Source organism: Bombus vancouverensis, chromosome 1, assembly GCF_051014615.1.
Source record: "Bombus vancouverensis nearcticus chromosome 1, iyBomVanc1_principal, whole genome shotgun sequence".
In the NCBI taxonomy this organism is placed as follows: domain Eukaryota; kingdom Metazoa; phylum Arthropoda; class Insecta; order Hymenoptera; family Apidae; genus Bombus; species Bombus vancouverensis.
The window spans coordinates 16,922,172-16,946,373 of record NC_134911.1 but is presented as its reverse complement, the minus strand read 5'-3'; the positions used below and the strand labels follow the sequence as shown (position 1 = coordinate 16,946,373).

The 24,202-nt window shown below is 40.8% G+C and overlaps 1 protein-coding gene and 1 long non-coding RNA gene across 5 annotated transcripts in view; one reads left to right on the top strand and one right to left on the bottom strand.

The window, feature by feature from the left end:
- LOC117153303 (uncharacterized) overlaps nt 1-16,053 on the bottom strand; it is a 33,005-nt gene extending 16,952 nt beyond the window's left edge. The window contains exons 1-2 of the long non-coding RNA XR_013059172.1: nt 15,887-16,053; nt 12,581-12,707 (exon numbers count right to left, since the gene is read on the bottom strand). This is a non-coding gene — a long non-coding RNA (uncharacterized LOC117153303). The remainder of the gene's footprint in view (nt 1-12,580; nt 12,708-15,886) is intronic.
- A 430-nt stretch (nt 16,054-16,483) lies between these two features.
- LOC117153301 (uncharacterized) lies at nt 16,484-23,789 on the top strand. 4 transcript variants are annotated; one of them, XM_033327216.2, is made up of 3 exons: nt 16,484-16,624; nt 21,713-22,239; nt 23,165-23,789. In XM_033327216.2, the coding sequence occupies exons 2-3, from the start codon at nt 21,789-21,791 to the stop codon at nt 23,263-23,265; spliced, it is 552 nt and encodes a 183-aa protein (XP_033183107.1). In that variant the 5' UTR covers nt 16,484-16,624; nt 21,713-21,788; the 3' UTR covers nt 23,266-23,789. The 4 variants fall into 4 exon arrangements, with proteins under 4 accessions (XP_033183107.1, XP_033183109.1, XP_033183106.1 ...); XM_033327218.2 differs by lacking the exon at nt 16,484-16,624 and adding an exon at nt 19,307-19,550; XM_033327215.2 differs by lacking the exon at nt 16,484-16,624 and adding an exon at nt 19,309-20,156.
- The last annotated feature ends 413 nt before the right edge of the window (nt 23,790-24,202 follow it).

Sequence of the window (24,202 nt, the reverse complement as noted above, 5' to 3'; positions counted from 1 at the left end):
ACACATGTAACATCGCGAACAAATTGCCTTACTTGTTAAACCCGTACTTTCCCAACAAATGCGTTGCACAAAATCGCCCGCACAATTATTCCAAAATTCCCCAACGTTCATCCGAAACTTTCCAACACAACGCAACAATTTTCAACACGCTCCCACCCTTAGCTGCAAAATTTTGAATCCCGATTTACGACTAGCTCGAGTTCGTTGACGAGTTTCTCTGAAATTCCACATCTCTCCGCTCAATTTCCACAGTGTTCGGCTGCCCGTTCCTTCGTGGGGAGATCTGTGAAAATAATTTACCGAACGCGACGGGGCAATAAATAACGAGCTATATAGTCCTCGAAAAAGCCACCGAGAGGCCGAGGCTCGTTTTTCTCTCCGCGCGTCAGGCCACGCTAAAATCCCTCGACAAGAAGGGTCCTCGAACTCGACGGAAATGCGTTTCTTCGACGAGGCCACGTCGCCTCCGGTTCACCGCGACGAGGACGCGTCGGTCTACAACGCGAAAGTCATCGTGATTCCCTCGCGTTCCCGATTTTAACCAGTCTTCCCATATTGTCGTTACCGCGTCATGAGCCTCGACGTCCTCCACCCCTCGGTCGGGCTGCATCTCACGTCACCCAGTTGCTTTTTCCCGCGTGTCGGAGGTAAGGCAAGAATAAACAGTGCCAGGTATCGATCGAGAAATGCTCCTTCGACTCGATGTCGTAACTGCGTTGTATCGTTGCTGTGAAAAGACGTGGAACAACGAGAAGAGGGAAGGTCGGAGTGGAAAGGAAAAGGGACAACGAGAGGAAAATGGAAACGCGAGAAAAGAAAAGCAGCTCGTCACGACGAGCACGTTTCCGAGAGAACCAGTCCTTTTCCTGCCGGCACGATCCCGCGTCGACTCTCGTCCAATCCCTTTCAGCTCCAGAGGGTGCCGGGTGCACGACATTACGACGGTATATAAGTTCCGTGGTTTATGTCGATTCGCGTTGGATTAAGCCTCCCTCGGATGTATCGACGTGGCTACTCTCTGTTCCTTGTTCCTCTAACCCCGAGATGTAATTTTCGCGGCCGTAGCTGCTATGTATGGGCCCCCTAAACGATTTTCTAAATGGTTGTTTATATTATATGAGACGCGGGATACGAGCCAATTGTGAGAATAATGTTAGGGTCGTTGAGCTTCGCGCCAGAGATTGGTCATAGTCTGAAGTGAAATTGTTTGGTATATCCTACGTATAGAATCTTGTGAAAAGAAATCGACGAGAATTACAGATAAATGCATTTTTCTCTGATAATTGTTGCACGTTACGTTTTGTGAATTATAAGTAAAATTATTTAGAAATTTTGCAACGAAACTAGCCGGTCCTCGCGATCGATAGAGAAACAGGATTATCTGACCGAAAAACGAAGAGTAACGATGAGTTTCACAGAAAGGACTTGCTTTTATTGCACAGAAAACAGTCACGTATCGAAAGTATGTACATCGATCCAGAACGGCGTGATTGTACAAGGTCTTAGATGGACTTTAATCAGGTCAAAATCGAGTCAAATGTTCGTTCCAATTTACTGTTATTCTCTTCCATGCGATTAGATCTGGCCCGATTTTACAAGACTATAAAAAAATCCTTTCAACTTAGTTCTATTTGGTTGTGTCGGCTCTGAATTCTGGAACCGAAAGCGATTTTACTACTCTCTGGTAAAACAGTCGAGATTGCATTGGAATCGTTGATCGCAAAAAACATTAGCGTCGCGTTAAAACAACGAATAAAATTTCAGTTGGAATTCGTTCTGGCAGAGTTGAATATATTAAATCTTGGTTTCAGGCAGGATACGTTCGACTAATAAATTTCGCTTCTTTCCTCCAGCTGGTATCCTTAGCACCCCTGATAGCGTCAAATCCATCGTTCTTACAATGGCTGCAAGTAAAACTATCATTAATCTGGCCTCGCCTCCTCTTTCGCATTTGTCCTCCATCCACGTTCTTCGGCCTGCACCGGCGAACATTAATTATCGGAAAAAGGAGCTGCAAAAACGTCGGTCCATCGACCATATCGCGCGAAAGTGGTTCGCAGGCATTGCAAACTCCGATCTGGATGCGGAAAAAGGTGCAAAGACGATTTTTTCCTCGATGGAGATAAAAAATCGTTTTCACCGCTGTGTTTTATTTGTTTCGTTCCAGTTTCCACTTGCATTTATTATACGGCGACGGGTTTGTTTCAATGCATTCTCGTACCTTTACTTGGTTTTATATGGTTAGATATTTCAAAGATGTGGTTACGAAGTTTTGGAACTGAAACAAATACTATAGGATCTATATAGGATTTCTAAAGTAAGAAACATGGAATGTGAATAACACAAAGAGAAAAGTTGGTCCATTAATTTATTGATATTGGTATATTTCTAGCGTAAAATTAAATTGTTTGTAGCATCCTATGTATGGTAAGAAGATGATATGGTTTATGGCTGAGGTTGGTTTGACCATGCAGTCAGACATATCGTTACTCTCCAGAAGGAATAAGAGAAAACGCAATAAAACCTCGACTGTTCAAGAGATTCGCAAATACTAACCGAAATACCAATTGCTACATGAAGAAAAGAAAATTGGAATCGCGCAGGACAGAACCGAAGAAGAAAGGATCCACTTTTCCCCGAGTGACTCTGTTTTCCTTGCTTCTGTCCCCATCCGACACGGTTACACGGAAATGCATCGCGACCGGTATTCACCGACGTTTTTCACCGACTGTCTGCCTCCGCTAGGTAGACAGGGGTATCTCAGGCTCGATAACAGAAAACCTCGTTACACCGAACGTCTGACCTGATATCTATTCTCGATCTCTCCAGCGCACAATTCAACCGTGTTACCGACGGACTAACGACAATTCCCTTATTCTTCCAGCGTTCGACAATACGTCGCCCGCGCTTATTCAGACGTTCGTCGTCGCGGATCGATTTTCGCTACGTCCCAGAAAACTTATGAGCAAGCTCCTTCGCGGCGGAACGGAACAAAGACACGGTGACTTCCGATCTCCTTTGACGAGTGTCGTCGTGGTCCACGATTAATCATTTTTCAAAAGTTCAAGATGCGTGACTTGAACAGCGTTGTGGTAATTTGACTGGCGAGAGAGACCGAGGTTAATCGAAAATAGATCTACAAGCTTCATTCAACCTTTAAACTCATCAGATATAGCGTACAACGATCTAGACTCTGACTCATATATGAATGACACGAACAAAAAATTAAACTCACAATGTTATGTTGCTTGATATGGTTCGAATAGTTTTATGAAGAATAAAAGTGCGTTTACGTGAACTGTAGAAAGCAAATATTTCATGCTTTTAAAGTTTCCCGAGATAAAACGGTGTGAGAAGAGTAGAGTATTGGAAGATAGTAAAATTTATGAAGGAATATCAGGGTAAGCTCGTAGAACTAAGCATATTGATTTCATGTTGCTATTCATCGATTAACACAACTTTGCTCTCTTACAATGTGCGGTATTATATCGTTGACATTGGAAATCGATACACAGAACTTTCCTTCGCTAATAATTTTAGAACTTTATCCTCCTTCCAATTTTGAATTATTCCACTCGAAACTTTCTATGAACGAAACCTTCTTACGACGTAGCTCAACGCTGTCGTCACCGTTTCACTAAACCTTCTCTTACACCCGCCTTATGAGTCAAACACGTTGCAACGATCGAGCTCTCAAAGCTCACGTTCGAGCCCTGTCGTTCGACTTTAAATCGTTTCCAGGAAGCTCGTAAAAAGTCACTGTAGCTCGCGTTATACAAGCCGAAAGGATTCACAGGCTCGCTTATTGGCAGCTCGTCTAGTCGGAGCGTAGAGTTGACAGCGGCGCCGTAGGTGCTCTAGCTGAACGGCGCTCGACTCTTAAATTATTACTCGGTTACGGGGGTTTTATTGCGCCAATAATAAAAGGCAGCGATATCGCCGCCACCTTCGCTCCTACTCAGGGGCCCGTGTGTGTGTGACGTTCCGTTATGGCAGCAAAATATGATCGTTACTTACACCACGTCTCCAATGCCTCCATTGAGCGTCTTTAGCGCTTGCACGTACTACGCTGTGCGGATTTAAGTTCTGCACCAGCGGTGAAGATAGCTGACGAGTGCTGCCCCGTTCAACTTCGCGCACGTTCTTCAAATACACTGTACCAAGTTCATATCAGGAATATACGATTCGGGCGATAGCGAATCTGGATGTTTCGATTTTAAATTATTTGGAACTCGTCGACAATAAAGCTGCGAGTGTTCGTGTTCGACAATGCTTTACGAGCGTTCGTCGTATGGAATTTGATACTGAGTTAAGAGAGATTTTTTCTTGAGAGTTTCATTTTTTAGTTTTTTAGAAAATACTGGTATACATATATGTATTTAAATGTTTAGGTTTTCTTTAATTCAACCATACAAAATAAATAATATTACTAATAAATAATTCTGTTACAAATGGTTTCTATTCTTGCAGAAAGATAAGAAATAATTATCTTCCTCGTTTATGAATTTCTCGCTAAAGAGATTCAATGTTTAAATCAACACCATAGCAGCCAGAATAGCGGCGTTGTTAAAAACACAACGTGCAAGTGGTTCAAGAAACGAAAACAAATTGTAAACCGAGATTGACTGCAAGTGATAAATCCGAGTGCTGCAGAGTGACTTTGTAATCAAGATTTATTTGCGCCCTCAGAGTAATCGTCCATCAAAAGCTCCCTTATCGAATCCAATCCGTTAAAACTGACGTTCGTAAAATCTACGCCAATAGCGACATTGTTTCTGAACATCGATCGTTCGAGACATGAAAACATAACCGTTTCATCGTAAGATCGTTGTATAAATTTTAACGCGCATTATCACGAATTTAGTTCGAGCGATTAATCGTTTTCCGACATGGTATCACGATTACATCGAAAACTGTTTCTGGCCATGTTGCACTCGTCAACGTATCGGGTATCTTGATTGCAAGATAGTCGGCGATATTCGAAATATTCCGTGGAATATCGTCAGGCTGAATCCTCCGATGTTACCGTTTCATCGCGTTCATTAATTATCTCGTTTTACGGTCGCGACAGTGTACGTGGGTTCGCGTGGATCGAATTTACAATTTACAAATTGTAACGCAAAACAACGGCGAGTTCTGCACGGGCAAACCTCCCCATTTAAATCCGTTAATTGCTTGCGCCCGTGTTCACTCGCGTGACGAACGCGCCCATCGGCGCGGAGTCGCGAAATTCTTTTCGACGATTAATAAGCGGGAATAAAAATTACAATTATTGAAAGTAAAAATAAAAATACAGAAAATTTAATTAGTTATTGTTTTTTTCCTTTTTACGATGGAAGTGAACCAATAAAGATAGATTCTTGTATTTTTTTTTACAGGCGAAAAAAGAATGTAAACGTATTTTTTAATTATCTTTCAGTAGTTATGGCACGCATTAAATTGGTTATTCCAATGGGGTTTTTTAGCCTTGAAAATACTATAGACTTATAAATACTTTAAAAAATATATTTGAAGAGTTAATAGCTACGTTTTAATCTTTATTTATACTCTGACTTTATATCGGCTTCTACTCGAGAAATGAATTGTGAATTATCGTTATAAATTAGAGGATCTGTGTTCTAGTTACTTAGAATTTTGGCCAATGAATTCTTCGAAAGAGTTACCATGTTGAGTAGTAATTTGGCGAGACGTCACCGCTAAACGATAGGCGGGTGCTCACGGTCAGTCATTGTGGTCGTATCAAGCAGCGAGCAAGCTGTAATGGATAGCGTGCACGATGCACGTGATACGTTAATCAATTGCAATCGGAACACCCCGGGCGTAATATAAATTTCGATTTCGAACTTCGTTATCGAATAAATCACGTAAATACACGCCTCGTATTTTCCATAATATTATATTACCGCATTTACGTGTTGTATTTTCATTTTGTTGCTAGAATAAATTTCTATTACAATCCGTGCCTTCTTCCTGCGTTTTTGAGTTCCAAAATTCCGAGCGTGACCATTATTTAATAAAATTAATATACCATACGGGAAAACGTCGCGTGTATAGATATTAATAGGTTTCATTTATTAATGCTTCTCGCGGACGATAGCAATCAATTTCAGCTCGATCGTTGTTTTGTTCAATAAACGCGAGGCAACGTATGATAATGCGTCGAACGACGCCACGTATGATAATGGTAACGATCTTATCGGTTCACTACGATTTAAGCCTTTATCAGTTCGACTGCGCGATCTCGCAAATCGACGACAAATTCCGACGAATCTGGGAAACGCGCAGTAAATCAAATAACTCGATCACGTGCTGCTCACTCGAATTGAAACAATACGAATATTCCAAACGATTTCGTTCCTCTGATGGTGTTTTATCTGTTTTACAATCTTGCTGAAGCTTGAAATGCGTTAAACCAAGTTAACATTGTTATACATGTAGAATTTCTGTGAGAGAACATTTTTCTAAAATTCATCCGAAATGTTTGTACGGGTTAGAGGCACATGGAAAAGGAATCGAAGGGCGCTTATGGTCAGTTAGATCGCAAAAAAAGTATTGAATAATACAGGTATTTTCAGAAACAGCGACTTCAATAGACTGTTTATCAAGCATGCCATACATCACTGTGCAATGTATCTTCGGCTCGCTGGTGCTTGTTAAATGTAGCGGTACAAATTCGGAATCGATACCATTCTGAAAATGTATCGTTCTATTGTACCCTATTCTTGTTCTAATATTTCAAGTTAAAACGATATTAAGAGAAACTACAATTTATATGAAGCTTTTTCGCGTAAGAAAAATATAAAAATGTATGTATGTGTGTAATTATAATTTCGCTTTGCGGATCTGTTATGTTTATTTGGTAGCTAAAACATAAGTTTCATTAACTTATGTCGACTCTGGCAAAGGCTGGATTAAGAAATATCTTCTGCGCCAAGGTCTTTTTAGAGTCTTGTTGCGAATTCATAGCCTCGTTTCAGAGATGTATGTAAATATCGCAATTCTTGGTAGAATTTTTTCTATTACTTTTCTACTACATATGTAATGGAGGTCAACACGATGACGAGAGCAGCAATTAAATATAACGATGACTGTGTAATACGCTAGAATACGCATTAAATGTAATTTATATTTTAGGCGAATAAGACATTCCAGAAAATTTCGAAATCTTTGGAGAGATGACAGAAGCCTTGAGAGAAAGTTTTGAAGATTTTGGAAAGCTCAAGGCCCCCAAAACATCAAGGCTTCCAAAATGCCAAGGACATCAAGGAACTAAATCTTCCAAGGACCTCAGGAATTCCGAGGATTTCTTGGAAAGGAAAGTCATACAGAACCCAAAGGGGTCTGAGATTCCAAGAATCTCTCGGAACTCCAAGATTAGTTTATCGTTTATAATTGTTTTGAACCTTTCTTAAGTTTCTCATCGTTAGTTGATTAATTGATTTCACGAGAAAGTACATATTACATATTAGTAATATCCCGTGCTCTCGAAAAATCTTCCACTGGCAACGTAGCATTAGACATTTAAAACAAGCAATGAACGATCGCGAAAAGAGATCGAGACTGCAATATCGTCCGTGAACATGCTTTATCACAAGCGATATACCCGAAACACGCGAGGCAGACTAGCTGGCGATGCTTCACAGAGACATCACAGGTTTATAGATCAGTCGGAGCCAAGTGGTGTCGGTGATTCTCAATCGGGGCGGTACTAACGCGTTCACATCTCCGTGCCAAAAAGTTCGCGCGTACGCGCCATGCTCGGAAGCAAAAATGGAAGGGGTAAGAGCATGAACGAGGACGAAATATAGCGAGGACCAACGAAATAGAAAAAGAGAGGAACCGAGGAGCGAGGATAGAGAAATATATAGGGGCTGAGAGAAAGGGGCAGAGAAGCGGGGAAAAATGGGTCGGCGCCGGACTTTAATCAATGGTTTCGGCGCCAACTGGGCGACGGGGCGCGTTTCTGTAAAAAATGCGCGGCTACCCAGCGAACACGATGGAAATTCGAATTGTCGTTCCGTTGTACACCGACTGTGCGCCATCGTCTTGGTCGCGAACAATCCACGATTCGAATACTCGCGTGAGAACCATTGTATCATTTCGTATACGCGGTTTGTTTTACGGTTATCCCCCCCCTTTTTTTGCTTCTCTGTTTCCCTTGTTTTCACGTCAGTTCCTATTTTTCCATGCTCTTGCTGGTTTTTGTCTCATTTTTTTGGTTTTCCAGCGTGCACCAAGTGTGACGCTCGCTGACTCACCGCAAACGCGACAGGAAAAAAAGGATTAGTGTGATGTCGTGTCAACGATGTCATCGCGGTCGAATCAAACTTCGCTTCAGCGAACAAGAAAAAAAAAACGCGGCTAACTGGATGGTTGGTCGGCTGGACCGCGTTTTTGTTCACGACTCCGCGAAAATTCGGGCGCAGAAGCGCACTCGAAATCCTTGATCATCGCGGGAGATGGTAGGTTAAAGTGGCGACGCCAGTACGAGTTACCACCGTTTCCGCGTTTGATCTGACGTCGATGTTTGCTAGATGATCTCTTAAGTGGACATTTCTTAAGTGTCATTGGTTGTAATTAACGATGCTGTTCGTTGAAAATCCTTCAGTTTGTACTTCCTTCGTTTGACGTATGTGTGTAATGTGTCATAGTTCCACCGAGTGACAAAGATACTTGTACTTTGTACCGAGTTGATTCTGGATAGGTGTTAGTTCGAATACATCGAAAGGTTAGTCAACTGATTTTAATATTACAAAGAACACAAGCATACTTTATACGGTAAACTATACAATGGATCGAATCCTTCAAGGCGTATTCTAGTTCCTGACAATTATAATTATGTTAATTTCGAACGATACAAACAGAGACACGTTTGTATTTCGAGACATTTCATATTGTGATGGCCAAAACATGGTAAAAATTGAACATTAGAAGGAAGGAAAGAAGATGGACCTAAGGAAATGTTACTAAATTTAGTTAGCAAGCTTGTCAATAGGTTTATGCTTTAGTCACGAAGTCTTCGATAAGAGCAGTTTTAATAATAGAAGACTGTTCAGTTTGTAATTATTCATAACCGCATCAGGTTCTATTCTGGTCTATCGCGTCTATATTTAGCCAGAAACTAAATTATTCCAGTCCTCGACCATTAACATTAAGGCGCAAATAAATGAAAATAGTAACTTTGCTTTCCTGACTAAATATCATTAGTGATTAAATCTGACGATCATTTAACAATGAAAAGTGACGCTCGTCATCCGAGTCAAATTAATCCATGACTCGAGATGTAACGCGTCGCAAAATTCTTTCGATCGTTCGCGACTCTAACGAGAACCATTTGTATTCCACGTATCGCTTTCTAGGCTCATTCATACATTAAACATAACGTACTGTACAGCCACAGATGTAAGATAAACGAAACAATCTGAGTTTATACGATCTATTGACACCGTGGACGACAAACATCCTGACAACTGAATATCATTAAGATAATAAGTAGATAACATTTTCCTTGGTATATTCTTTCCTCAACGAAGATTTATTTCATTGATAAATTAATATGATTGTTCGTTTAATCAAGAATTCGGCAACATTCTAAAGATCGAAACGATAACATAACACAATTTTACAACTAACGATTGTAACATAATCGTCCCGTGACAAGGTTTCGCGTTTGTATTAACCGAACTACAATACGATCAAGCAGCTCGTCATCTTTTACATTTCCATCCAAAAAATTCTAAAGATTTGATGGTACCCTAATCGCGTGTTACGGTCTCGTGGAAGCATTTCTCGGCAATTTTTCGCAGATTCATTCGCAGCAGCGCTTCTTTAACAACTTTAACTTCCTTAACTCGTTCAATGGTACTCGACGCGTAAAAGCAACGCGACGCGCGCATGCTCGCACCAGTAGCGTACACTACGAGCATTTGAACTAAACGGTGGCACCAGCGCGTTCAAATTTCACCACGGGCGCACTCGAGTGTTCGTTAGACGAGGTTCAACGCGAAAGCGTTAATGGCCATCTTACTTTCGCCACGAGTTTCTCGTTGCTCGATTACTTTGTGGAACACCCCGTATAACCTAAATACGACGTACAGGGACGCACACGAGCGAACAGGCGGCCGCGCGTCAGCGAACCTGTCGTCTAACACGCCGCGGCGGAAAGTGTACTCAGTCAAGCTGTCGAAGGGCAAAGCGCTAAATTCACGCCGTGCAATTTCCGGGAGCGAAGCCAGCTTCTGGAGGCTCGCGAGTAAAATGGCAAACGCGTGTGTAAGCGCGTCTATGCGATGGCGTAGCACACGTGCACGCGCAATATCCTCACTTGAAGCGACACACGAAGCGACGATAAAGCTACGAGAGGCTCGAAGTGTCGTGAAAACGAGCTTTTCCGTGGAACGTTCTTAATTATGACACTCGTTTATCCTCGTTCGCCGTAATACTGTTGCCACCGTGTCTCTTGTTCTTCACGAGCGCACGCATCTACACTACGAATAAATTATATCACTAACCTCCTGGCTCCTTTGTCCAATCCTAATGCACGTCCTTGGCTAACTAAACCTTGTTTCGCACGGGCCTCTATCTTTCCTTCATCGCGTATTTCGCTGCGCAAATTTACAACATACTTGCGGGAATTTTTAATTTGCTCATAAAATATGTATATCTTAGGATCAACAGAAAATAAGACGAATCGTACTTTGTATAGACGTGACGTGAAATGTTTAATACTGTTAGATTTAGAATAATACGTCAGTTCGTGTTTTACTTACATTGTTTCTTCAAAACAAAATTTACAGGTATATATTGAAGAACTGTCAATGTAAAAAAGAAATACGTTCTGTAATTGGCGATATTTTGTATGTGTCTCTTGCATATTCTTGTGTCTGTCATCGTCCTAAAAACTGTATTCAAAATCTAAAAAATACCGTAATTCAGGTTTTAGCTAGTCAAAACGCGATTCGTGTAAATCCCGCATTTTATCCATATACTCGTTTTTCAACGATGTATTAGGATCGAAGTCATTTCGAAACAGAGTACCGTTTACCAAACGTGTCTCGAATAACTGAAGTCGTGTGTTTGAAACTTCGTTCTAGCTTTCGACACGATTTCTCGAATCCATTGCGCAAACGTTCGCTACCGTGACCGTGAACATTGAAAACACACAAGCCGGCGTCGACCGTTGCGCTTTGTACGCGAAACACGCTGCGAACCGTCTGTAATCGATCGGTGACAGTCGTCGAAATGGGAAGTTGAAAAATACGAGGCGAAATTCGAACGACGATGATTTAAGTTTCGTTCACAATTCACTGTCACATAGTTTGTAACACGCATAGGCGTAGGGAGCGCGACAGCGCGAGTCAACGACCTCGATGATAATCGAACCGATCAATAACTCTTCCGGGAGTTCGGAAACGCGAAGCGAAGAATTAATTGCGCGAATCATCGTTAAACTGCGAAAGACACGCGACACAAAACGCGCACGAGAAACGGACTGTTTAACGCAATTTGCCAAGGACACAGACGCATGCATGAGGGGGACACAATGTTCCTTCGTTTCGCAGAATGAATGCGTCGTTAACTTAATCATCGACTGTTTGCGACAAACCGCAAACACGCGACGCCGTGACCTGTGATGTATAGGGGCATTAACTTTAATGGTGCAAACTGCGGCGGAGGAATGAGAAGTATTTCATAGAAACAGGTTTCTTCGATCAACGAGTAATATAATTGGGCGAGGCGAATCATGATAGTTGTGACTTACATGATAGTTATGGATGCTCGTAAATTGATATGCAAAATTGAATTTACACGCGGTAGTATTTTTGCAAAATTGCTAATATCGCTATTACCATTTTTAGCAAGTTCATTGCTAATCAATTTTTTGTTAAACTGTTTCCTAAAATATCGTGACATATGCGATTGGGACAATCTTCCATCTTCAACAAACTTCCTTGCAATCTCTGAATATTTCAAAATATAAATGTGCTTATCTATCACGTAGTGTCGTATTCATATCTCTATAAAAATCCTTGGCCAAAACAGCAGTCTCGCTATCGGTAAATTTATCCCGCCGCTTCTTCACCCCTCTGCCACCTATTTTTAACTCATCGTCCACAGAAGCCGTGCGTAACCATTACGTATTACCCCGGTACACCATTTTCAGGTACAATATTTTTCGGATGAAATGCGTGTACCGTTGGCGTCGGCGTCTCCTGACGTTATCCAGAAACAAATGGACTTTTAAATTGCACTCGCGACCCCCACCTGTAGTCGGTGGGAGCGGGCCCTCGCAATGGTCGCCGATAACGGATGCAGTGCCGTGCACTCGCGACAAATTTGTACCATTATATTTCCGTATTTACTTGGCCGCGTGGACCGCGGGGTCAGTGCTTTGTTCTACGCGTAATTACGTCCCCTGGCGCTTAATTCACGACGATTAAATTGCACGACCCCTTCCCTCGCACGTTCGGCGTTCCATTCCGCCCTTCGACCCTTCCGTCCAACGCCAACCCACGCTCGTTAATTCCCCCGAAATAAGTGCATCGCGCGATCACCGGGACTTTCGGGTCCATGTACATACCTTGCGCCACTATCCGTTTCGTCATATTCAAGGGACAAGAAGTAATTGCTCGTCGCTTAATTACAACGTACACAGAGTGTTTCTTAACGTTTGTGCAACGCTGTAGTCCATTTCCTCCCTCTAATGCCTGTAATGCGAATACTTATGGCTAATACGGACATACGTATGGTGGAATTCGGTTTGTTGGTTACGATTTGTTGGTTCCGAGCTAAGTGATCGTGATCAAGTGTGCTTTTGTGATGCTGAATGGTGGTACTACTTCGTTATCATTTGTTGAGTATTACTTTGAGACAAAATATGTGTAGTCTTATGAATTAGGAATAATGTGTTTTAATGAATTTGGAACATACGTATAAATAAGAGCAGTGATTAAGTTCACAACGCTTACGCTTATGACGTGTGTGGGCACAGAAGTAGGAACATACAAGCTATACAAGACGTAATGTTCGTGGGCAGAGTCAACTTGTCACTTAACTGTTTATTTAACTGGACTACTGACATTATCGAAGCTAAAGTATATTTTATGGTAGGATCACAGTCGCAGAAGTATTCGTCCATTTACCATACTCGATTCGCATGTAGGTGGATCAACGAATACAGAACATCCATACAGCATATAGATATGTACACAAGGTTACAATTAAAACGACAGAATTTAGAAGAAGGTAATATTGTCAACTGTTTCATATTCATGATTATCATACAGCAACAAAAAATTAAATGAGATAACATAATATGTTAAAAAAGTTAAGTAGGTGAACAAATACTTATTGTAGCTGACTGTATGTAAAAATATTTTGTTATAGATCGCTATTCTTTGTACATTCCTTGTAAATTAGAAATAAATTTGGATATTAAGGAATTAAGTAATGATACTGTAGGCACTGTACGCGTCGAGAAATCGTTCATATTTCGAAATACGAGTCTACTAGGGAGAAAGGTGTATAATATGTTAAGTTGAAATATAAGATGTCATAGTTAGAGAGAAATTTGTATACCAAGGAAGGAGACACAACGTTTCGATGATGCTTTTGGAACAAGTGGAAAGGGAGAGATTCTCTTACGTTAACGTTAGCTGTAACTGCTAATTTAATTAAGCAACGTCTTTAGTTACGCAGTGTGCGACCTTATTCAGCGCAGAAGTCGCATTACCGTCCTTGCAAATTAATAACAGGCATTATCTGACGGCTGAGTTTCGCGGCATTAAGATACCGTCTTGCGGAAGAATTATCTTTTCGTGTACTTTCAGACGTCGGTGAAAGCCAGACGTTACATTACGAATTAAATTACGCGTTGAAAGCGCGGAAGATGTAGTTTCGAATCGCCATTGTTACGCAATGAACGGTATTGTGCGTAACGTTACATTCCAACTAGAACCGTTATCGTACTGTACTCCACGTGGAACATTTAAATCCATAGAAACGCGCTTTATCAGTTGTTGTTGTAATCGCATTATCTTATTCCGCTAAGTAAAAATTCTCGCAGAAATGAAAAAGGATATATTTTTATTAGAGTCAACAAATAAACAAGTACAAGAATCGGACGATGAAAAGTATATTTTTCTCAGAATCAAGGATAAATGCGTTTTTTTTAGACTGAAAAACAAACGAGAACAAGGACAAAAAGATATAAAAAATTGATAGTTCTTTTCAAACACAGTGTGAATCATTAAATTGCGTAAAAATGTGTACACTTGTCCTTCCTGTTTCAAGTATCCAAGTTTAATGTCTTATAATAAACTACTCGATGGAACTAATAAATCCATGCATGAAAATTGTTTCATTTCCAATTGTTTTATGCCATTCATAAATTTAATTTTGCCAGGTCGATTATCCGAAAAATCGCTTAGCTTTGTCCTTCATTAGTGTAAATAATCTCCTGTATGTTTTTCGAGTTTTTTCACAAAGAAAGAACGAGAAAAGTATCAGGAAAGACAGTATCAGTTAATAGCTGTCAATCAGGAAAGGCAAACCGAAGTTGAAATAGGGAGGTGTCTGAAAGTTCCGTAGAGTGACTCCCGACTTCTAATGAAATTCTTCGAATGCACCGGATTTCCTCGTTGGCTGTGGACAAAAGGGGACCGACCACGATCGAACTCATTATAAAATCGAACCGTCCGAGAAGGATGCGACGGGCGTTCGGCTAAAATCATTCTTGACACGTAATCCCGTTACCAGGCGGGTAAAGGAGACAGGGGTCGGACAAAGCGTCCAATTAAAATTATGCAACGTCCATTGTGCTCGTTATCGCACGCCTATCACCGACAGAACCGACCGGGGAACTTTGGAAAACTCGCTAGGTCCGATGAAAGCGGCAGAAGAAGTTTTCGCCGCCTCTACCCCATTCGTACCACCCTCCCCGAAAACCGCCGTGACAAATTCGTTTTCCTCGCTACCGCGTTTCCGTATTTACTCCTGCTACGTCGCTTTGTCCTCGCGTAATTACGTTCCGCGGCGGCTTAACAGCCGACAATTACTCGCCCGGTCGTCGTTAATTTCCCTTGAAATAAAAGACGACAATGACGACGACGACGCCACCGGTGAGACGCAATATCAGAGGGAGGAACGCGATACCAATCTTACGATTTCCACTGGCACAAAGACGATCCCCAACGTTCCCGGCAGAGATTCCTCTAACGGGACTTTCTGGAAACTAGGACCGACTGACTCGCTTTTGCAACGACGATGGCAACGTTATCGCGGACTCCAGACCTAACTGGCAGCTCGAATTGCCTGGGTTTCGGAGGAAACGTGTAGGTCGTTCCCGCTAGACGTGATTTAGGTGTCGAATAGGTTTGATTAGGTGTCGCTTCGATGACATTGCAGGGTCCATGACTACGAGACTGAAATTCGCGAAGAAATTCGTCGGTATTTTTAGTTCTTATCTCGAGGCCGTACAAGAAGAGGGGAGATTATCGATTTTCTCCAGTCTATAAATATATGATTTTTTTCAAATATTTAGCGAAATCCATGTCATTATGTTGTATCTTTTTAATTGAAGAAAGATCTCGTTACCAAGATGGTTACAATACGTAATTAATTATTACGAAGGTAATATATGAATGCATAAGTGAATGCAATAAATGATTTATCTTATTGGTCGTATTAGCGCTATTTCTAGAATTTTCTCTCGTAATAACAATATCGATATGTACAAGAGTATGAATAGAATATGAATAACATCGATTATAACCTATTACGATCGGAATATCTATCCAGGTCGTAGGGGGTCAAGATAATAGAATAAAAATGAATATATTTACAAACAATTAATTTGCTTGCGTCAGTGCTTGACGCCGTTACTTACCAATAGAATACACATTATGTCTATAACGAATTTCCATAACTTGGTATCCGAAGCAAAAATTACCTTAATCTAAACCAAAAATTCTTGCCACTCTGGTTATCGCGAAACACCACGAACCTCGAGTAACAGCGAGGTTTTTCGCCGGCCGACTGAATGAGATCGTTCGAAAGATTTCAGCATCATTTTGTAACGTGTTACATAAAATTCTTGCGTAACGCGTTCGAACACGTTGCCGGATTCCTTAGGCTCCGACAGCTTCCGCGACTCGGCCACGATTCAGTAGGTAGCCGTTCAGCACGATGGAGAGAAGCGTGGCCGGTGTTTTCGAATGTGAACGCAAAAAATGCATCTCTGGCGCACATAACACGTTGGAGCTGCATGTTACTCGCGCGAACGAACCGTCGTGTCGTAGTCGCCGTAGATCCAGTAGTAACCTACCTTTATGACCGACGATCTCGCGAGTGCGTTTTCCCTTCTCCTCTCACGTAACACGAGCGTGCAGGCTATCGCGCGATCGCAGTGCAACCGAGAAATCGCCTCGTACCACCTTCACCATCCAAGTTTCAATAACAGCGCGCGTACGTTCGACTTGCCGGCTTCGTTTCGCGCCGCGACTCGTTATAGGGTCGTTACCCCTGGATATACGGAAACGATGATATCTCTTTCGTTTCTGCTCGTACCCGGGACCAAAGTTTGTGTGCTTCGTGGATATTCCTATTGAAATGGAAACGAAAGAAGGTAAGTTCAATTTTTCATCATATTTGTTGGATTCGGTGGGTTTCTGTTGTTTTGCTGCATTCCGCAGAGAAATGAATTAACACTGTTAGCAACATTTCGCAAGTTACAAATTACAAATTATAAACGACAACGAATTGCTGTTAATACATCTAATAAATTAGAATCAATCACACAGTAGAAGTTGAAGCTTGTCGATGAATAAATTCTTATATCAATTCTATATGATATTGTAAAGATCATCGAACAAATAATATACAATAACTTACCACTTGAAGATCCAAACGGGGTTACGGGAAAAAGAAAGCAAAAAGGAAAGCGAATAATCTAAATGTATTATTGGAATTACAAGCATGATATTAAATTGATATTATTAACCCACATCGTTCACTTCAAGCGTTTTTCTCACTTCTTCATTTACATGTTTTAATATCACGTATTACATATCTTTATTCCATCTAACATGGCTTTGCTGTTGCAAAACAAACTTGTTTGTCGAGATACATTAAGCGTGGATAACAAACGATCCTGGTAATAAAGCTTTTCTTATTATAGAAAAATTCCGTTTTATTCAGGAAGGTGGTCGCGCTTCCGCGTTGTTTTCTATGAAATCTCGAACGACCGCGAGACCAATAGGACTCCGATCAACTTTGATCTTTCATCATATCGCTCTGTCGATTCGGTAGTTAACTTGTGCGCATAAATCACGATTCGCGGCGACGATAGCGAGCTACGCTACTGCTGTTGTCCATTTTCGCACGTTTTTGTAGTGTATTTTTCCTTTCTTTCTCTCTCCTCACTGACACCGTGGAAAGTATGCCAAGCACGTAATTCACGCCTACAGGTGTGCGTGCGTGTTTACGGAGGTTTGGCGTTCGCGCGAACGTATGCGGAACACGACTCGTGCGATCGAGTCCGCAACGAAAATGTGCTCTCACTGCATTGAAAATTAAAACAACCTAGCAGACGTATCTGCTGTTTCTCAAGCATCGCCTGTACGGTGAATGACAACGAGGTTTGCCGGCAAAAAGCGTCATCGTGCGAACCGTTGAACGCATTTAATCGGATGCGTTTTGCTGGTGATGAGGTGAATATGTACTTGTACTGCGTCTTATTGCAATACGAATGAAGTTTGCGTAACCTTTGGTTGATTGTTCAGAGGTTGTCTCGCCGCAGTTGCTCACAGATTCTTGTGTAATTACGTTGCGTTAGTTTAAGCTGGGATCTTTGCTCGCAGAGCATAGGAGGAACAATCTGTCCTAGAGTGGTATAAGTAGGTGTGCTGGATTCTAGGTGAGAATTTGTTCTCAAGAGTGTATCTTCAGTTTAGAGAATGGAAGAGAGAATATGGAAAGATAGATAAAGAGGAGAGGAAAAAAACCTGACCTTAACCTGATCACTTAATGTAATTAGTCGCTGTTTACGATACACACTTTATTTTGTTGTCATTCGCTTATTGCAGTCATTAATATTTATGGATTCAAATCGTGATTTTTTTATATCAGAAATATTGAAGTCACAGGAAAACATGCAAGTGCTCTTGACAAAAATAATCTCAGTCGTTATTGAGATAAAGGATACAAGTTATAGGTCGTAAAATTATCACAACGATCTTGATGTTTTCTTACATTATTAGATGATACGTGCAAAATTCTGAGTTACATCACGAGCGTTTTTCTTCCGATGTGTCAAATCGTACGAGTGCGTGTAAAATTAGCTGTAGACTATTTTGCAGCGACATCCATAAATTGATACGTGTCTAATCGTATTCGATCATGTTGACGTATCGCCGTAGTTACATAATTCGAGGTTTCCTAACTGCTGTCACAGCGAAAGCAGTGTAACTCGTAACACCGCGTAACAGGCCAATCATTGACGAGGCGCAATGTAAATAAATAAAAATATGCTTCACTCGACAAAACTACGTTCGCTTTCTCTTAATTCACATGAAGGTTTTCCTCTTTTTAACGAGACGTTTAAAATTTAAAATAAAATCGAGGTTTAGGACAGAAACGAGTTGTTCTTGCAATGACACGTAATTTGCAAATCATTTAAGAGAAACAGGTATCTTGTACTTTGCCTCGTGACTTCGAGTAAATGGCAAAAACTTACCATGCGCAGGGAAAGTTTTCCGAACATTCGATCCTTATTACCTGATCACCTTTGGAAGTCGAATTGTTAATCATTCAAATCTTTCTTCTTAATCTCTAACGAATGACAGACTGTAAATCAGTCCGCTGATATTTTTCTAAAAAATAGGTTTTCGCTAGGTGAATTTTTTAAAATATAGATACTGCAAAAGAAGAAGAACAAGAAGAAGAAGAAGAACATATTTTACCTGAAATCGTATCCACCTACTGTATTTCTTTTAGCTTATGTATCCACCTACTCAAATTCCTGTTACAACTCTCTAAACTCTGACCAATTTATGACCTCACCATACCTCTTCTGCCGGCACCACTCCCATATTTGACGCAAGCTATTCGAAAGATAGCTAAACACAAATCGGCCTCCTTTAGTCACATTCATTCTACAGTTAGTCGGCGACCACCACGAAAGACGATGTGGTTGTGACCTTGATCACCGGCAACGTCCTCGACATTCCCGTAGGATAGACACGGAGGTGGGCAACGATGGACGCAGGATTGGCCGTGGTAGAGTGCGCGATTGGTCCGATGGTCTGTCGACAGACAACCGCCACTCCGTTATCATCGTCACTGGACGCTCGTGTGTCTTCGAACCTGCAACTATCTACAGCCAACGCAAACCATTCTTCTGGGTGTTAAAAAACTATAAGAGTGTTGATCGTGACTTGGTTCATGAACGAAGAATATTATCGGGATCTTTGTCGATTGTTCGCGTGTCTTTGGACCTGCAGCTACTCGCACCTGACGCCAGCTATTCTTCTGGACGCTATAAAATCATAAAGGTATCATAGACGACAACCTGAGTTACAAAGCAATATTAGAATCTTCGTCTCTTGTTCATGTGTCTACGAATCTGCAGTTACTCGCAACGTGTATCATCGTCAATACTATAAAATTAAAAAATATCGTCCATCGTGACTCGGGTAACAAACAAGGAATATTACCAGGGCCTTCGACAATTGTCCGAGCATTGAGCATGAAGAAATGTCTCAAACGACACTGAAAAAGGCGTTTGCACACTTCCCTCGTTGGTTCTGTGTGATTAAGGATCCAAGGAGCATCTCACGCCTCGTGTATCTAACGAGTTCTCGAGTATTCGCGTACTTTCGTACGGTCAATAAGACAGTTTCCGGTCTACAGTATCGCGGTCTTGCGATTGCTACCTGTTGATCGTGTCGTCTACACTCGACCATTGCGAAATGTACAAATCGCGAGCATCGGTTGTAGTCGGTTGATTTTGTCGACTGTTGTGGGCAGACGTGCTGCGGTAGTGGTACAGTGAGGACCGTTGACAAGTTGCTGGACACGTCCTGATGTTCGTCGGATCGTGAATTTGTGACTGAGACGACGCTTGTGGTTTTTACTTCGGAACAAGTGCAGTGTGAAAGGTAGGCCATGATCCAGTTGCTTTAAGTTGGGAATTGTTTGTGGTGATAGATACGTTATTCATATGATTTTGATCAGAGTTATGTTTCTTTGAAATGAAAGACGGTGGTTGTAATTTATCGATATTCGTGAAAAGTGTATTTGATTCGTGTATTAATTAGAGAAAGTACCACTTTCGTTTTGGATTGCTACTTGTTCGAGAGAATCTACGTGTTTGGAGTGGAAATTTAGCGAAATTTGAGTACACGGAATCGTACATAGATGTTTCATTAATTTTGACGTCAACAATGTTTGTTAATCCGATACGGTATGTTTTCAGTTACATAAATACTTTTAGATCAATTTCAACGTTTACTCGTATTACATTAAAAATTATATCGGAATAATTAAAAATCAATTTTGTTCCCATCACGCTTTATCTTGTAATTATCGATAAAATTACTTTCACTTTTATTACGTTTCAAATTAACAAGTAGCTTCAGGCATTTTATATCCAAAGGAATCAAAACACATTCGGGATCCCCATTGACTCATCGAACCGACGACTGTCTTCGAAGAGAAAAGCAGTTGCCTTGGCTGTTTGCTCGTCCATACTTTCGGGGTTATTCAACTTATCCTTGACATTGAAACCGCTAAAGTAGACCATAGAAACGAATTACGCAAACTACAGAATGAAAGAGCTACTACGAAATCTTCGAATCGCTCTCTCAGGAATATAAACGTCTCGTTACATCTGGAACTCGTTCCTCGACTGATGGTGAAAATTCTTCTTATTTCTTCCATCTCAGCATATTATATTGGGCTCTAGTTTTCCTTCAGAACAGATCGGAATTCTATTTTCTTTGGTTGCGACGTTTCGAGATAATTCGAATTTACGTCATTCCTTTTCGTCTTCGCTTCGTAAATCACACACGTTGATATAGAGGTCGATCATTCATCCAATCCAGTGTCCGAACGCGAGGAAAGCAGTAGCTCGTTTCAAGGATTACTGGTATGTGATCAATAATTAAAACCTGTTTGTGAATCACGATCGAATCAGAGCAGAAGGAAAGATTAGGGTAAAAGATCGTCTGGCAAAAGAAACTCTCTCGGTATTTTGAAGTTCCCTTGACACGAATAAATATAAAATCGCGGTATGAAAATAATGTTGTGGATGTTGAGATTTTAATGAAAATGCACAACGGTAAAAATATTTTTTTCTCTCCGTGACATGTGGCGATAACGTAGTTTCTGTATTAACATTTTCTTTAGTTGTAATCTATTTGCAAGCGTAAACGCGAATTATTACGCGGTAATAAATTATCGTCGAGCTCTTATTTAATGATAATGCTGGCATAGCTTTAGACAAGTATAGTCTCAAACATCGGTGCAGTATTTTCAGACTTTATTCAAGGCATTAATACTTGCATTACTAACGTCAGCCGTCATTTAGATACATAATTTTAGTAGCGTGCATGATCATTTGTCACGATACACTGGAACACTAGTAGGAATTGCGTTTCAGTTAAAGCGTTAACACGTAATAGTCCTAAAAATATATTTTTCCATTTCCTTTCAGATCGCCAATGAACGCATACATTTTTTAACTTCAACCAATCTTTAAAAGAATCTCTCTATCAAGAATACATTGAATCATGTTGCCATCGTCGAAGTTGCTCCAGGACGATCCGCCAGAGCTTGCCAACGCAACCACCACCTCCAGGACTTCAACAAACGGACCCACCACGCAGACAACGATCGCCGTCGAAGACGTTGAGAGAAACGATGACGATCCTCCGCCTTACAGCGCGATTGTTCCACCGAATCACGTCGGTTGGCCGTACAACTTTTCAGGAAATCGGTATTCCGCGTGCAATACAACATCCTGCAGGACGGACGCGACTCCGTTGGCTGGCTTCCAACCAGGTCTGACGTCGCCAGGTTTTGGTTCCCATCCCAGGAGAACCGACGGTCAACACGCGTCAATCTCGGTTCCATCAATGCCTTGCAGGCTGTTCATGTTCGGCTCCCGCAGATCTTTGTTCGCGAGAGAAAGTTCCACGGATAACATCTCCATAATCAAGGATACAGGTGGAAGGACACGAAGTAAGTATTTTTATTAGGAATTGTGTGTTCCAGTCACTTTTTATGGGAGATTTATGTATTTATGTATTCGTTTCTTTTCAAATCTGAGATTAATGTTTTTTTTTTTTTTGTCCTTGTACCTTATCCCAATTCGTTATTACACGGTTTTAGTAGAATAAATTTTTATTTTAATTTCTGCTGCTTATCAACGCATGTTAAATAGCGTGAGAGATTTTGTTTACAAAGTGGTCGTAACGCCGCCTAAACGTATGATTCAGAAGTGCGATAATTATTTTTAATTGCATTGAAAATCGCAGCCCTATTTGTCTTGTGATTCGTAATTGTATGTTCAGTGTTTTGTACTTGGAATTGTCACGCTGCGACGGGGAATAAATTCGTTTGAATGCAAAGTGAGGAGGAGGAAGGGAGCGGGGAGAACGCGACTCTTTGCCGTGAAATTTTCCATCGTTTGGAGCACGCATGTCGCGTGTAACGAGATCTTTAATGGTGCTCGGTTTCCAGCATGCATAATTCGACCTGCTGAAGATTCATTACCATCAATTTTTTATTGTAATCACTGAATGTAACACGGCAAAATGCACGCGGTCTGCCTTTGTAGTGACATCACCTCCATTTTCTGATATTTTTTTCTCCTCTTTTTGCTTTTGCAGAAAAGCACGGTCGTTTCACTTCGTCGTTACCTCCCTGTTCCAACGTAAAATTAAATTTGTTTTTTATACTCGTCGGCATACAAATGTCATTTTTACCAGGAGTAAAAATGAAAATAAGGAATAAATGTTACAATGTGACGATTTGAAATTTAAATTTTTTCGTGTTTTTGTATTCTCGCTGAAAGATTCGAGTAATCAAAATGTCATAGAACATGTTTAACGTGCTTTTATCGCAATCTATTCGGATACGAAACACAATGACTATTATTTTTCAGAATACGGCGCCATTTTGGTCGGTGGAGCGGTGATCATTTTTCTCATGGTCTTGTCGTTGCTGGTGCGATTTATTATGGACAAACATCTTTGGCGTGGCTAGCCAAGGATTCTTGGAAAATGACGATAAAACGTATAACGATCTAGCGCGACGTGTTCTCGATTTAGACTGAATCTAGAGTAAGCATTATCACAGTGTAATTCTTCGTCGCATTGCAGGTGTAATTAGGACGCGATTGTCGCGCAAAGAAAAAAATTCCAGTCCTGTAACTCGTACGTCATCTATTGTGCATACTTTCATCGTTCAATTCACCGGCTAATAAGTGCGATATTTACGCGTATTTCTGGAAGTAACATACGTTTAAGTCCTTTGTTTAAGGTTCAACGTTTCCTTAGAGCGTTCTTTTTTTAATACATTACACACGATCTATTTTATAATTAAATGTAATATACTGCAGTCCTAAGGCAGTATTAGATGCGCCATAAGACAATCTGTAAATAATTACTCTCGAATATTTGTATAAACTTTTCTGTACTACCTACATTAGAATATTTTGTACTATCTGTTTTATATCGAAGCTTTTGTACAATATTTGTGGAAATAAGATTGACAAGTTTCGAGAAGCAGCCTGCAGTTTACATTTTATTATCCAATTTAGCAAAATGCTAAAATTACACTTTGTCATTCATGTATTGGTAACGGAGAGCAGTAAATCATCAGCGTATCGCTACACGACAAAGCGAAGGTTACTTAAACAATTTTGTTGATCGAACGTATTCCACGCGAGGACGAGTCGATAGTCGAATTAGAAGAACAAACGTTTGCCTGTTGACTCTCGGCCTTATATAGCTAGAATCTTAAACTACGCGTAGTCAATTGAATAGCCATAATCGTCATCATAGGTAATCAAACCATGGTACATACTTACCTCATTTTTTAGATGTAAGTATGCTTAAACGGTACACAGAACGTAGATATTTAAACTTCTTTTGAACGCGAGAACGAAATTTTTGTTATGTTAAACGCTCCGTCATTTTTG